At 49.9% G+C, this 14,695-nt stretch overlaps 1 protein-coding gene and 1 pseudogene across 2 annotated transcripts in view; both read left to right on the plus strand.

Moving 5' to 3' along the window:
- NID2 (nidogen 2) overlaps positions 1-14,695 on the plus strand; it is a 71,704-nt gene that overhangs the window by 12,208 nt on the left and 44,801 nt on the right. For both annotated transcript variants that reach the window (XM_051822843.2, XM_051822844.2), the window contains exon 4: positions 9,016-9,677. In XM_051822843.2, coding sequence (XP_051678803.2) covers positions 9,016-9,677 — 662 coding nt within the window. The remainder of the gene's footprint in view (positions 1-9,015; positions 9,678-14,695) is intronic.
- On the plus strand, positions 64-1,141 carry LOC138844576 (mitochondrial import receptor subunit TOM6 homolog pseudogene; annotated as a pseudogene).

The following is a 14,695-nucleotide window of genomic DNA, read 5'->3' on the forward strand; positions in this document are numbered from 1 at the left end:
AATAGGGGGGCTTTTAGGAGGTACCCAAACGCAGGTGCCACGAGACCATTAAAGGATACCACGATGACCTCTAAGCAAGGTGTCAGGGCAAAACCAGGAATGAAATTGGACCCTGGAAGGTTCAAATTCTCCAGAATATAAAAGGCCCTGTTTTTCCTGCCCTGTTGGGTGTAGATACTAGAAATATAGCAGTGTGTGTATGTTTGCAGAGCTACTGAGGCTTGCTATAAAAAAAACATTGCTCTTGCAACCACATAAAAATATCCAGTGATGTAACTGCCTGGGTTGAGGCTAAGTTAATCATTTCATAGGAGGAAACATTGAGATTTAATCTTTTACTTTTAATTTTTAAAAATTTATTTATTTGAGAGATGGAGGCAGGAGAGAAGGGGAGAGAGAGAAAGAAAGAGAGAGAGAAAGAGAGAAGGCTCACATCCTCTGGTCTGTTCCCTAAATGCCCACGGTGGTCAGGCTCAGGCCTGGCCAAAGCCACGAGGTGGGAACTCAGTATGAGTCTCCCATGCGGGTAGCAGGAATGCAAATATTTGAGCTGTCACTGCTGCCTCCCAGGATCCACATTAGTGGGAAGCCAGAATCAGGAGAAAGAGCTGGGGTTGAACCCAAGCGCTCCCAGTGGGCTGTGAGTGTCCCGACTGGTGGCCTAACCACACTGGGTTACATGCTTGTCCCTGATTGACACTTTCATCAAAGCAGGGTGTGAGGCCAGTGCCCAGCACAGAGGTGCTGTTCCGGCTTCTAGCAGGGTTCCCATGAATGCACTGCTGGCTTTGCAGATGAAGCTCCCCAGATTCCCCACAAGGCGAGAGACTGGCTTTGGGGCATCTGCTGCCTTGCCACTTTCTGGAGGAACTTGAGCCTCTGTTTGGAGCTCTGCTGCAGGGGTGTGGCTGGCCAGGCATCTGAGTGACACTGACCTCATGGCATCTCAGCTAGGGATGCAGACAAGCAGTCGCACGCAGTCCCTGTGCTTTACTCGAGCCTTCCAGATGCAGAGCCCACGTCTGTGATCACCACAGGACGGGCCGATGGCAGCAGAAGGTCGATGCAGAGGGCGCCTCCCTTCTCCTGCTTGGTTTCCTTTGCTCCTTAAGTCTGCTGGGAGCTTGGTTCTGTGGTCAGCAGGAACTGAGCACCGCTGTTGTCTGGATTTTGCAAATGGACTTGATCACAGAGTTAAGTGGCCGGGCCCAAACCCAAGCACAAGACTGGGCCTCTGAACCATTTATTCTGCAAGTGGATTTCAAGAGGTTTCTGGAAAATGGAATTAAAAGATAAGTTTTTTTTGGTGCAAAAAAATTTGTGGTCCATGCATAGTTTTTTCATAGAACACATTTTCCCTGAACCTTTTGATTTTCCCTGAACCTTTTGAGGATCCCGTGTATTTTGTGCTGCGCCTGGGTCTCCTTTCCTGTTCTTAGGCTCCACATTCAGTGTCCTTAGAGCTCTAGCGAGGCTGCCTCTCCATCCAGGCCCTGCAGCAAACTTCCCTCTGTGTTCCTCTCTCCATTTCCCACCTCCTCTTCTACCTGGGAGCTCAGAGAGTCTCTCCTCAGCCTTGGCTCATACTGGGCCAATCAGTCGAACTGCGAAAATCCATAAAGTGTAGACCACACATTATCTACAGCTTTGACTCTGCAGACAGATCAGCGATGATAGAGTGTTGGAAAAAAGTGCTGACTTTTGCACAGGGTACAGGACGCAGTGGGGACCAAAGGAGTTATATTCCCCCACCAGAGCCATCCAGGCCTCTAACACCAACACGCACAGCACACGCGTGTGCACACACACATACACACACACACACACAGAAAGTACTTCTGCCTACCCCCGCCCATTCTTCCCTTGTTTTTACCTTTAATAATTCCCAGAAATCTCTGAATTGCCTGATGAGAGCAGAGTAAGACACTGGGCCAGAATGACTGATGGAGGGAGTTTTCAATAGCATAATCCACATTGACTGGAAAAAACAAAGCTGTATGGATGGTTCAAAGTACAGTGAAATAAAAGTAAAGATGATACACAATCACCACTTCAAGTAACAAGCAGTGTTAACAGTTCCTCCAGAAATTTTTTTTCCAAAGATTTATTAATTTAGGAGGCAGAATTACAGATGAGAGAGGGAAAGACAGAGAGCTCTTCTGTCAGCTGGTTCACTCCCCAGATGGCTGCAATGGCTGGAGCTGGGCTGATCTGAAGCCAGGTTCCAGGAGCTTCTTCTGGATCTCCCATGTGGGTTCAGGAACCCAGTCAGCCAGCCCATCTTCCACTGCTCTCCCAAGTACACCAGCAGGGAGCTGGATGGGAAGTGGAACAGCCGGGACTCAAACCAGTGTCCATAGGGGATGCTGGCCCGCAGGTAGGAGCTTAACCTGCTGCACCACAGCACTGGCCCCTTCTCCCAAAATGGAGGTGTACACAGGAACTGTTTTACACCCAAGTGGTCCTTGAGCTTTCCGTGCGGCATGTTCACTTCTCAGGTGGACGTCGTCTCTATTACCACATTAAGGTGGTAAAATACCGTGTCATTGACATTCTGTATGCAGAGAACTTACTGATGACCATGGAACATGTTTATGATGTTCCTGTTCTATATGTCAGTATAGTGGACAGCGTACTAGTCATTGCTGCCATTCTCATTTCCCCTTAACAAACGTTCCTGAAAGTGGGAGTGCTGAAGGGGCCAGTGTTGGGGCATAGTGGGGAAAACTGCTGCCTGCGACACTGATAGCCACGTGGGCACCGGTGTGTGTCCCAGCTGCTCTGCTTCCATCCAGCTGCCTGCTATTGCCCCTGGGAAAGCAGTGGAGGATGGCCCAAGTGCTTGGACCCCTGCACCCATGTGGGAGACCCAGAAGAAGCCCCTGGCTCTTGACATTGGCCTGGCTGTTGTGGCTCTTTGGGGAATAAACCAGCAGATGGAAGATTCTCTCTCTCACCCTCTCTCTCTTGCTCTCTTTTTGTCTCTTTCTGTCTCCTTCTTTCTCTCTAATTCTATCTTTCCAATAAGTACATACATCTTTAAAATATTTTTATTAATTTGAGAATGAGAGAGAAATGATGATGATGAGGGAGAAACAGGGAGCTTTTGGGGTTAGCACTGTGGCGCAGCAGGTTAAGCCACCACTTGCAGCACTGGCATCCCAAATGGATACTGGTTCAAGTCCCAGCTGCTGCACTTCTGATCCAGCTTCCTACTAATGTGCCTGGGAAGGGGCCGGCGCTGTGGCGCAGTGGGTTAACGCCCTAGTCTGAAGTGCCGGCATCCCATATGGGCGCTGGTTCAAGACCTGGCTGCTCCACTTCTGGAGCTCTCTGCTCTGGCCTGGGAAAGCTCCTGGCTCCTGGCTTCGGATTGGCACAGCTCCGGCTGTTACGGCCATCTGGGGAGTGATCCAGCGGATGGAAGACCTCTCTCTCTCTCTGCCTCTTCTCTGTGTAACTCTGACTTTCAAATAAATAAATCTTTAAAAAAAAATGTGCCTAAGAAGGCAGCGGAAAATGATGCCTGGCACCCACAGTGGAGACCCAGAAGAAGCTCCTGGCTTCGGACTGGCCCAGCTCCGGCCATTGGGGCCATTTGGGGAGTGAGCCAGTGGATGGAATGTCTCTCTCTCTCTCTCTCTCTCTGTCTCTGTCTCTCTCTGTAACTCTTTCAAATAAGTAAATAAATCTTGGAAAAAAAGAAACCACTGTTTACTTATGTGCTGCCTTATTCCCCAAGTGCCTGCAGAGGCCAAGGCTGAGCTGGGCCCAAGCTGAGAGCCAGGAACTCAATGCGAGTCTCCCACATGGCAGGGAGCCGACTGTTGGAGCCATCACCTGCTGCCTCCCAGGCATTAGCAGGGCTGGGACTGAGAGCAGAACCGGGACTCACACCTGGATACTCCAGGTGGCGTGCAGGCGTGCAGGCATGCTAACTGCATCTGACTGCACCGCCTATCAGCCAAGTGCCCATCCGTAGTGTTTGCAGGACAGCAATAATGTGTGTTCCCGAAGAGCCCACCACAGAACATTGCCACCAGCAGTGTCGAGCCGTGATTGATAGGTCTGCTCCCTGTAAGCTTTTGTGTCATCTTAATATTTGCAAATCTTACGCATAAAAAAGCTCTTATTTTCACTAATATCTTTGATTACTAATAAAACACACACCCATATCTTTGCTATTTTGTATTGTTTAGAAAGAACTTTTATAGATAAGAAAAATATGGCAAGGATATTTATCTCATACTCTGAATAGTTTGTCCAGTTGTCTTTAAGATTTAAAAGTTGCAAATTTCAGGTTGTTGAAGTTACTGATGTTTTCTTTTATGATTTTGGGTTCTGATGCTATTTTTAGAAAGACCTCCCTACTTCAAAATTCTATAAATGCACCTCAATATAATGTTCTATTTTATTTTTTTATTATTTAAATCTTCAAACATACACAGAAATATGGAGGGAATAGCTAAATGAGCATTCAAATCCCCATTACCTTGATTTATAAATTGTAAGCATTTTGCCATATTCCTCCTTATTTATTTTTTGGTTTGTTTTAAAGTAAGTCATAAGTGCTATGCCAGTTCACTCCTTAAAACTTCAGTATAGTTTTGTTTTGTTTTTTTTTTCCTGGTAAGTGGAATCTTTCCCTTCTTCAAACTTGTCTTAAAATTGTAAATGTAGGGGCTGGTATAGGGGTGTATCGGGTTAAGCCACTGCCTGTTACACCGTCATCTCATATGGGCACTGGTTCAGGTCCTGGCTGCCCCACTTCCAATCCAGCTCCTTGCTAATGCAGCTGGGAAAGCAGCAGAAGATGGCCCAAGTCCTTGGGCCCCTGCAGTCACGTGAGAGATCCAGAAAAAGCCCCAGACTCCTGGTTTCACCCTGGCCCAACCCTTGCCCATTGCAGGCATCTTGGGAGTGAATCAGTGGATGGAGGATGTTTCCCTCTCTCTCCCCTCTCTGTGTGTAACTCTGCCTTTCAGATAAATAAAAATCTTAAATTGTAAATGCAAAGGTCATAAATTACAGAGTTCTAAATGTTTGTCATACTCTTCAAATCTAAACAGGAATGCACACATTGGCATTTTTGAGATGGCAATATTCTATCTCATGGGAAAGAACAGTAGTAACTAAGCAGCTGCGTGTGCAGGGCCTGTGCTATGCGTGTTGCATGACTTCCTTATTAAATACTCGGCAGCCCCAGAAGGAAGGCACTGATGTCCCTTTTTGTGACCCAGTTTCCCTTTCGAGGAAATAAATTCCTTCTATCACCGAGCTCTCCAAATGACCTTGGATTTTTAGCATAAGCCCAGATTGCTTAATTTCCCATCATGCACAGTGACAAAAGCCAGAGTAGCAATTTATATTTAATTATAAAGTTATTTAGCTTTTATCTGCCATAATTTATGTTTTCCTCCTCTTTGAAGCTCTTCAGTTTTCTAACTTCGAGCAGACACTTCACAGCTGTAACACCTCTGATGTGATCATCAGCTCCATTGCCTCCGATCCCTAAGATTTTTTGCTTATCTTCTTTAGTTTTCTTTGTTTGCTTGCCAAAAAACACCACTGTTCATTCTTAGGAACTTACTGCGTGCTGCACACAGGATCACAATTTTGTTCTCTGTGCTCCTCTTTCCCTAAATGAGCTACAGCAGCAGCAAGCAGCAGCGTATATGAAAGGTCTTTGCAAGCTTCCTGGAGGAGGCAGGCGTCCGGCCCAGTGGTTAAGATGCAGGCCGGCGCCGCAGCTCACTAGGCTAATCCTCCACCTTGTGGCACTGGCACAACGGGTTCTAGTCCCGGTCGGGGCGCCGGATTCTGTCCCGGTTGCCCCTCTTCCAGGCCAGCTCTCTGCTGTGGCCCGGGAGTGCAGTGGAGGATGGCCCAAGTGCTTGGGCCCTGCACCCCATGGGAGACCAGGAGAAGCACCTGGCTCCTGCCATCGGATCAGCGCGGTGCACCGGCCGCAGCGTGCCAGCTGCGGCAGCCATTGGAGGGTGAACCAATGGCACAGGAAGACCTTTCTCTGTGTCTCTCACTGTCCACTCTGCCTGTCAAAAAAAAAAAAAAATGCCTGTCCCCCACACTGGAGTGCCTGTATTTGAATCGAAGCTCTGACTCCCATGTCCTGCTTCTGCCTGTGCAGACCCTGGGAACAGCAGTGACAGCTCCAGTAGTTGGATCACTGACATCCGTGTGGGAGACAGGGATTTCCTGGCTCCAGCCCAACCCACTGCAGCATTTGGGGAGTGAACTAGCAAATGGGAGCTTTCTCTGTCTCTGCACCTTTCCAAAATAAACAAGAGTTCATTTAAAATGTGTATTGTGAGAAGACTGTGTATGGATTTTAAAATCCTCACACTAAAATAAATTCTTAAGTCCATTTTCCAATTTTAAAAAATACCCTTGTACATATGCATCCAAATACACATGCATAAAAGAGAAAGACATTCATAAATTGTATTGAAAACTATTATTGCTATAGATATCCACACCAACAAATTAGTAAAGGTCTCTTGTTCTTAAGTAATTCAATGGATTTTTTAAAAGGATTTATTTTATTTATTTGAAAAAGTTACAGAGAGGTAGAAACAGAGAGAAAGAGAGGTCTCCCATTTGCTGGTTCACTCCCCAAATGGCCACGATGGCTGGAGCCGAGCCAATCCAAAGTCAGGAGCCAGGAGCTTCTTCCAGGTCTCCCATGTGGGTGCAGGGGCTCAAGGACTTGATTTCCCAGGCCATAAGCAGAGAGGTAGATTGGAAGTGGAGCAGCTGGGACTCAAACCGGTGCCCATATGGGATGCTGTCGCTGCAGGCTGGGGCTTTAACCCACTGCACCACAGCATCAGCCCCTTGGTGAATTTCTGATTATCTTACTAGTCATTCACTGTTATTCCTTGTTGTTGATTTTGAAGAAATTCATAGCATGAGAGAATTGGAGCATGATCTTTGGTATGCACACCAGAAGAGGACAAAAACTGATGCATTCAAGCTAGCCAGACCCTTGTTTGCTCAAGTTTTTCCTTATTTTTGGAAATCTTACAAGAAATTGTTCTCTTCAGAATACATTGCTGACTCTCAAATCACGGACTGTTGTAGTATTTGGGAGACCAAATGGAATGCATGTTCTCCTCCAGTGGAGAAAATGAGTGATCTATTTCCAGATGTTTCTGGAAAGACTTCTCACCGATGGTCCCCTTGCATTTTGACTAAGCTGTATTCTTACCTTCCCCTGAACTCTGTTAAGTGTTTGCTCAGTGATTTTTTTAGACTTAGGCTTTTGTGTTCCTTGGCATTTTGTTACATGAATTGAGCATTATCTGATGAATTCATTGATAATCCATGTGAACAGCGCAATAATTCAGGTGACTGTGGTGCATTGGTTTTCCACCATAATGCAGAGCCATGTTCAGAACATGGGCTTTATTGTTAGCATTCCATTTGGTCCAGACCCGGCCAGTTAGTAGTTATATGATTAATTAGATAGTTAATTTCTTGACACCTAAGTTTTCCTCTAAAATCAGGCCTGATCGCCACCTCTGGCTTGCACAGTGAAAAATATTGCACCTTGGTGGGCGGGCTGGCACAGAACCCAAAGCATATGGTAGCTTTTACTGTTGGAGGATTTGGAAAAAAATTGTAATCACACATTTTATTGGGTGTGTTACGTGTTTTTAGACAAGTAGATGAAGGGTAAAATATTCCCATAGTCCCTGTTGGTTTTATTTCCTTTTTTTTTTTTTAAGATTTGATTTTATTTATTTGAAAGGCATAGTTAAAAAAAAGGCAGAGAGAAAGAGAGATCTTCCATCCACTGTTTCACTCCCCAAATGGCTGCAGTGACCAGAGCTGGGCCAGTCTGAAGCCAGGAGCCAAGAACTTCTTCCAGGTCTCCCACGCAGGTGCAGGGGCACAAGGATTTGGGCTATCCTCTACTGCTTTCCCAGGCTATAGAGTGAGCTGGGTCAGAAGTGGAGCAGCCAGGACCTGAACCAGTGCTCATGTGGGATGCCGGCACTGCAGGCCTCAGCTTCACTTGCTGTGTCACAGTGCTGGCTTCCCTGTTGGTTTTCAAAGAACCAGATTTTTTTTTTTAATTTTGTTAAAGATTCATTTATTTGAAAGACAAAGTGACAGAAGGAGAGCAACAGAGAGAGAAAGAGATTTTCTATCTACTGGTTCAGTCCCCAAATGACTGCAACAGCCAGGGGTGGGCCAAGCCAAAGCAAGGAGCCCAGAACTTCATCTGGGTCTCTCACATGTGTGGCAGGGGCCCAAGGACTTGGGCCATCATCCACCACTTTCCTGGGCATGTTAGCAGGGAGCCAGATGGAAAGCAGCATAGCTGGGACTTGAACCAGCACTCTGATATAGGATGCTGGCGTCCCAAGAGGCAGCTTAACCTGCTGGCCTCAGATCCAACATTTGGATGGTAGAGCAGGTTTATAACTTGATGGTCGGACATTTGAAACATAAGGTTAAAAGGTATTTATATCAGAATTCCCATGTAATCCTTTTGGTTATCACATGAGCCTTTTCTTTGGTGGTGTTTATACACGAGTGAAAAATTCCAAATATGGTCTTGAGAGCTTTTCGGTGTTCACACGAAATGTCTGGGGTGTGTGGCACAGCAGTTGAAATGCTGCTCATGATGCCTGTATCTCATATTGAAGTGCCTGGGTTCGAGTCCTGGCTCTGCTGATTCCAGCTTCCTGCCAATGTGCACCTTGGGAGGCAGCAGTTGATGGCCCAAGTTCTTGGCCCCCTGCCACCCACGTGGAAGACCAATTGAGTTCCAGCGTCCTGGTCTCAGCCCAGCCCAGCCCCAGCTGTTTCAGGCATTTGGGGAGTGAAGCAGAGGATGGGAGATCTGTGTCTCTCTCTGGCTCTCTGCTTTGCAAATAGATTAGAAAAGATAGCATAAAATGAAATAGTGGCTGACTTTTACAGGAACATGGGCGAGTGGACGTGTTGGTTATGTTGGTAACAGTGCCCTGTTTCCTTCTTATTTAGATTGAGCAACGTGGGCATTCCAGGCCTGTGGGCTTTTCACATCGGCAGTGCCTCCCCGCTGGACAATGTCCGCCCTGCAGCCGTGGGAGGAGCCCTGCCCGCTGCCCACTCGTCGACTCCCCTGAAACATCCCTTCAGCCATGCTGTGGCCCTGAAGGCCGACCACCCTGAGGACAGTCTGGATTACTATGATGAGAACGAGGAGGAGGTTGAATACCCGCCGGCTGAGCCCGAGGCGGCCACCATGGACATTGCCTTCCACTCCAGCACTGACTCAGGGCCTGTAGCAGGTGGACTCTCTCCCCCAGACTCTGATCTGGCCTCCCCGCTACCTCCTCCAGCATCAAGTGAACGGCCATCCCACCTGCACTCAGAATCCACCACTGGGGAGCCTCCGAGCAAACAGGAGGCCCGGCTCCAGGAGGTACCGAGCCCGGAACGGAGACCCGGAGCTCAGCCTCTGGGCCAGACAGGGGCCGGGAGTGTGGCTGTGCCAGCAGTGGATGGAGACTCGGTGGCTCCAGCCCAGGAGGCCCCCACGCGGTACCCCGATGATGCGGGGGACACCCTCCCTCGTTACTCTGTCCCCAGCCTCTCGGCTCCCGTGGGTGGCGGGCGCTATGTGGCAGGAGTGGAAGAGGACATCACTTCCAACGCCGAGGGTGAGTGCATTCCGCTCGCATTGCCTGGAGCTGTGACTCCTCTCGCGCCTGGGAGCGTGGGTGCCAAGTTTGGCAAGAGGAAGGTTGGGATGGGTTTTCACTCACTGTTAAGGAGATGGAGTCAGTTTCCTTTGCCAAGGAAATCTTGGCAGGCAGATTCGCCTGGAGGCTCTTGACCATTAATAATGTGGGTTTTTTTTTTTTTTTTTTTTTTTTTTTTTTTTAAGTAAACGGGCCTCGTGAGGTGAGCCTGGGAGAGCGGGCCGCCAGCGGCAGCTGGGCTCTGCAGGGTATTGAGGAGTTCAGCAAGGGCAGCGCGGCCGGAGGCTTCCTGCGCGGTCCGGCGGCCCAGGGCCCCAGGCCTCAGTTGGCAGCCGCAAGCTGCAGAGGCACAGAGCTGTACTGTGCTTGCCGTGGTTAGAGAGACCTGGGGGAAGTGTGTGGGGGAGGAGAGCTGGGCGGGGGTGGGGGGGGTGCAGCAGATCGGGGACCACCTGTGTGTGTTGTGTCTGGTTCACGGCCCTGCAGCTGTGGCGTTCAGCTCCCTGGGGCCGCGTCCTTATTCTGAGTCTGGCGGAGCCAAGTGAGAGGAGAGAGGGACTCCTGAGCCCGGCCACGAGCCCCTGTGGCTTCCTCCTGGGGCTCACTTGTCATGGCTGCTCCTTCTTCTCAGCCAGGGCTGGAAAGACGGGACGGCAAACTGACCACAAGGCCGTTACATTTGTTCCAGGCTCTGAGAGAGGTCAGAGGTGCAGGCTTTCTTCTGAGCCAACATTCCCTCCCCCAGCCTGCACCCCCCAGCTTTTCTGTTTCCTGTCCCTGTTGGGGGAGGAGGGAGGGCAAACACATGCTGACTCAGCAGAGAGAGCCTTCGGGGTGCTTCCGGCGTGGTGGTGGTCAGCAGGCGTTTACTTGGAAAAGGTGCTTTGAGAGGAAAGTGGCAACCCCTAAGGTGTAACAGGGAAAGCGCTGGTGTCCGATTTAACTGTGGACCCTGAGCTGAGGCAGTGTCTGGGGCTCGAAAGCCTCCAGTTTCTCACGACCGTGTTGGGGGGATTCTATGCGGGATGCACGTCTGTGTCTCAATTCATGGTTGCCGACTGTAGAAGGTTTAAAGCCGTGGGCGTGGGCCAGGCTTGGGCGGACCTCAACAGAGGCGCTTACTAGATGAGAGCTTCCCTTCCCGCGAGCCTGGGGCCGGGCTGCAGAGGCTGAGCTTGCTCAACCTGCCGGTCCCCCCGATTATCATTTCAAGGACGTTCAGGGTGAGTTTCCTATGGCTAAGGAAACGTTCAAGGCAGGTAGTCAAGATGCTCATGAAGGGCCCTGGAGGGAAAGGTGCATTCTGAGCATCGTTTGCATGGAGAAGTTGAGGTTTCCTGCACTGGAAAGAGTTGGGACTGCAGAAAAGCAGCCCCCTGGGGTCGTCCATGAAGGAGGTGCTGGGGCCGTGCAGTGGGAGAGGCTGCGATTGGCGCACCGGGCACGTGCGGGGGATGCAAATGAACAGGAGACAGCAGCCTCCACCCTGGCAGCTGTGAGCCGTGACATTGACCAGCTGCTGGAGGGAGGCGGCCACTGACACCTTAGAAATGGCAAAATGCCTTTGAGGAAAGCTGTTGAGTCCACTGAGACCTTCAGAAAAAAAAAAAAATCCAACTAGCAGACTTTGGATCTCAGAGAAAAAGCCAGAGCAGCATTTTGAAGAAGGGGGTCTAGGAGATGTACGAAGTCCAGAAGCATGAAATTGTAAGATAACACTGGGGGGGGGGGGGCAGTCGATCTTTTTTTCAGATAGAACATTGGTGCCCCAGAGGTCTGTCAGGGAAGCCTGGGTTCCCCCTGGGAAGCTGGGGTGCTGGGCTGGCCGAGACCCTAAGAAGCAGCAGTGAGGCCGCTGCCTGGCCCTCCACTGACGGAGCTGGAGGCACGCGGGCTCTGGTGCCAAGTGCCCTTCGGCTTCCTTCCCAGCTCTGCCGTGTGCCAGACACCAAACATGTGCTCTGTTTGACCCGTGCATGGCTCGGCTGTAAAACAGAGACGACGCAGCCCTGGGGGCGGAGTTGGGAGAATTTACATCAGGCACGGGAAGCACCAAGCCCAGCAGAGTTTCCCTTTTAAGCCTCCTAGTAGACGTCTTGCTGAACCAGGATATTAACACTGGAAGTCCTAGAAAGATCTCGCCTCTCCTCTTCTTTCCAGGGGGTCTGTTTACAGACTTTTCCTTCAGAACTCCAGATTCTTTTCAGATCGTGTCGACACCAGCCAAGAGTCTGTCACACTCTATTTGGCTTCACGGATGTTGACCATTTGTTCTGCTTCTATCCGCCGCAGACCCTGCAGTAACACGGGGGACATAGAAGCATCATTTCTCTTGGGTGTCTTGTTTTTCCAGGGAGCCCCAGCAGCTCTGTGTGTGTGTGTATGTGTGTGTGTTTTAAGTTATTTGAGTGACGGAGAGACAGAGCAGTCCCATCTCATGGTTTTCTTCCCAAATGCCATCAATAGCTGGATCTGGGCCAAGTGGAAGCCAGGAACCCAGAACTCTATCCAGGTCTCCCATATAGGAGGCAGAGACCCAACTAATTGAGCCTTCCCTGCTGCCTCCCAGGGTCTGCATTAGCTGGAAGCTGGAATCAGGAGCAGAGCTGAATATTAGCCCGGGCATTGTGAAGTGGGGTGCAGAGACACAGCCAGAGAGATCTGCCATCTGCTGGGTTAGTCCCCAGAAGCCTGCAAGAGCCAGGGCTGGGCTAGGCCAAAGCCAGGAGCCCAGAATGCAATCCTGGTCTCTCACATGGGTGGCAGGGACCCAAGTATACTTGAACCATCATCTGCTGCCTCCCAGGTGTGCATTAGCAGGAAGCTGAAATCAGGAGCCGAGGCAGGACTCAAACCCAGGTACACCCTGTGGGATGTGGGTGTCCCAGGCAGCGTCTTAACCACCCATATGTCCACCCCTAGCTTTTTCTAAGTTTTTCTTTCTTAGTTTCTTTCTTTCTTTCTTTCTTAGTTTTTCTAAGCAGGCCATCTTTCTGCGAAGAAAAGGTCACTTGTTTTTCTTGAGGTAGCAATAAAAGGTGTTAGAAGCCAAAGTTGCTCCAGCTCACAGAGTGCCCCAGCACAAAGCCCTGTACCTCCTGGGACAGTGGGCTTCCCCTGCAGCTGGGCCGGTTCCTGTGGCTGGGCCAGAACCCACCGTGGAGAGGGCAGGCAGGCCCGGGACCAGAGATGAGCTGAAGTGTTTCTGGAAAAGTGGTGATGGGAGGATGGCTCAGGGTGAGGGCTGAGCAGGGTTTCCATCTTTGTTAAAAACTCCCTGTTGGGCCAAGCCTCAAGGACTTTGGCAGCTGCTGGTGCTGTTTCTCTTCGCTGTCCTCACCCCATTTTGCTTTCTATTAGAGGAGAGGCGAGGAGTAAAGAAATGCATTGCATGGAATACAAGAGTGAGAGTGTTTTAAAATCCTTGTGTTAGGATTCCTTTGGCAACTCCGAACCTCAGTGAACAGCGACCAGTAGAGCTGACTGGACCCTGGCCAGCATTCACCCCACCCCATGCCCTTAGATGCCTGCACACCTGTCTCTCTGTTGCTGCAGATGGTGGGTCCCAGGCTGGCCGGCCACAGCCACCCGGAGTAAGGTTAGGAGAGAGATAGGTGACAACTAACCTCCAGGTGTGAGCTCTATTTCATCTTTGTCTAACACACCTGGGCCCCAGGTTAAACACACTGACTCCCCAGCTTCACTCTGAGCCATAATCTGCATTTTTTTTTTTTTTAGCCAGATCCCATGATGATTCTGATAGCCATCGAACTTGAGTACTGCTGGTTTATTGGGAAGATTATTTCATCTCCGTGACCCTCAGTTTTGTCATCTGTAAAATGGGTACATGATATTTTTACCAGAATGAGGAAGCCTACGGGGAAATGTGAGCGTTCTTCAAAAACAGCTTTGGAAAACGGAATTAAACAGAAGTTGATTTTGGTGCTAAAGAATTTTGAAACCCATGCATATAATAAGTTTTCAAAAAGTTCATGGAAAATTCATATTATGAAAAAAACTATGCATGGACTCCAAGATTGTACCAAATAAACTTATCTTGGAATTCCATTTCCCATGAACTTTTTGAAGTCACTTCATACACTGAGAACAGTGGCATAAAGGGGCAGACAACTGACCCCCGAGATGGAGACTTTTTCTTTGGATGTTCTCACTTGCCATCCCGTCCAGCCTGCAGCCTCCAGGTAGTGGACCATCTTTGAGTGGAGCTGCAGTCCCTACAGAAATTGGAGAAGTCACCTTGGCAGGGATTCTGGGTTTTCCTGCCCTGGAAGCCTGTGGCATCTCGTTTCTCCCTGTCAGGGCAGGTACCTGCCCACTGGGCTTCTGCCTGACCCCTGCCCCAAGGGACCTTCACACGGCCATCTCATGGCTCAAGGCCCTGTGAGCCGTAAGCACTGACCTCCAGTTCTCCGATGGCCAGCAGTGAACTCAAGTGCCTCCTCTGGCCTTCTCCCTACCCTGAGGCCACTGAACTCATTTGTGACACGGATGCACAGTCCCCAGCTCAGAAATGGGAGGCTGGTGACTCTTTTGTGTTACCCCCAGGTCACGGGGCATGGCTAGAGGGCCACGGGGTGGCTGGGGTCCAACCTCACGCAGTTGCAGATGGCAGGTCTGAGATGGGCTTAGAACTGGCATTCAGCATCATCTCCAGCGATCCTGACACACTGGTCTTGGAATCGACTGAGGAGAAATGTTGCTGCCCCCGTGAACCCGAGTGGTGCCTGGCTACAGCCGTAAGTCACTGTCAAGGCCAGGCTGAACTTCTCAGAGGCTCCTTGGCTGTTGGCTGAACACCTGTTCACCCGTGCACCTGCTTCTGCACAGCAATGAAGCTCCCCCTTCCCCAGTACTCTCTCTGTCTCTCGTACCTGCTGTAGCCAACCCACCAGCCAGCCTTGGGCAGATCTCCAGAATATTCTCAGATCCCATCCCTTCCTATCTTCTGTACCATC

The sequence above is a fragment of the Oryctolagus cuniculus genome, chromosome 12 (genome assembly GCF_964237555.1).
Source record: "Oryctolagus cuniculus chromosome 12, mOryCun1.1, whole genome shotgun sequence".
In the NCBI taxonomy this organism is placed as follows: Eukaryota; Metazoa; Chordata; class Mammalia; order Lagomorpha; family Leporidae; genus Oryctolagus; species Oryctolagus cuniculus.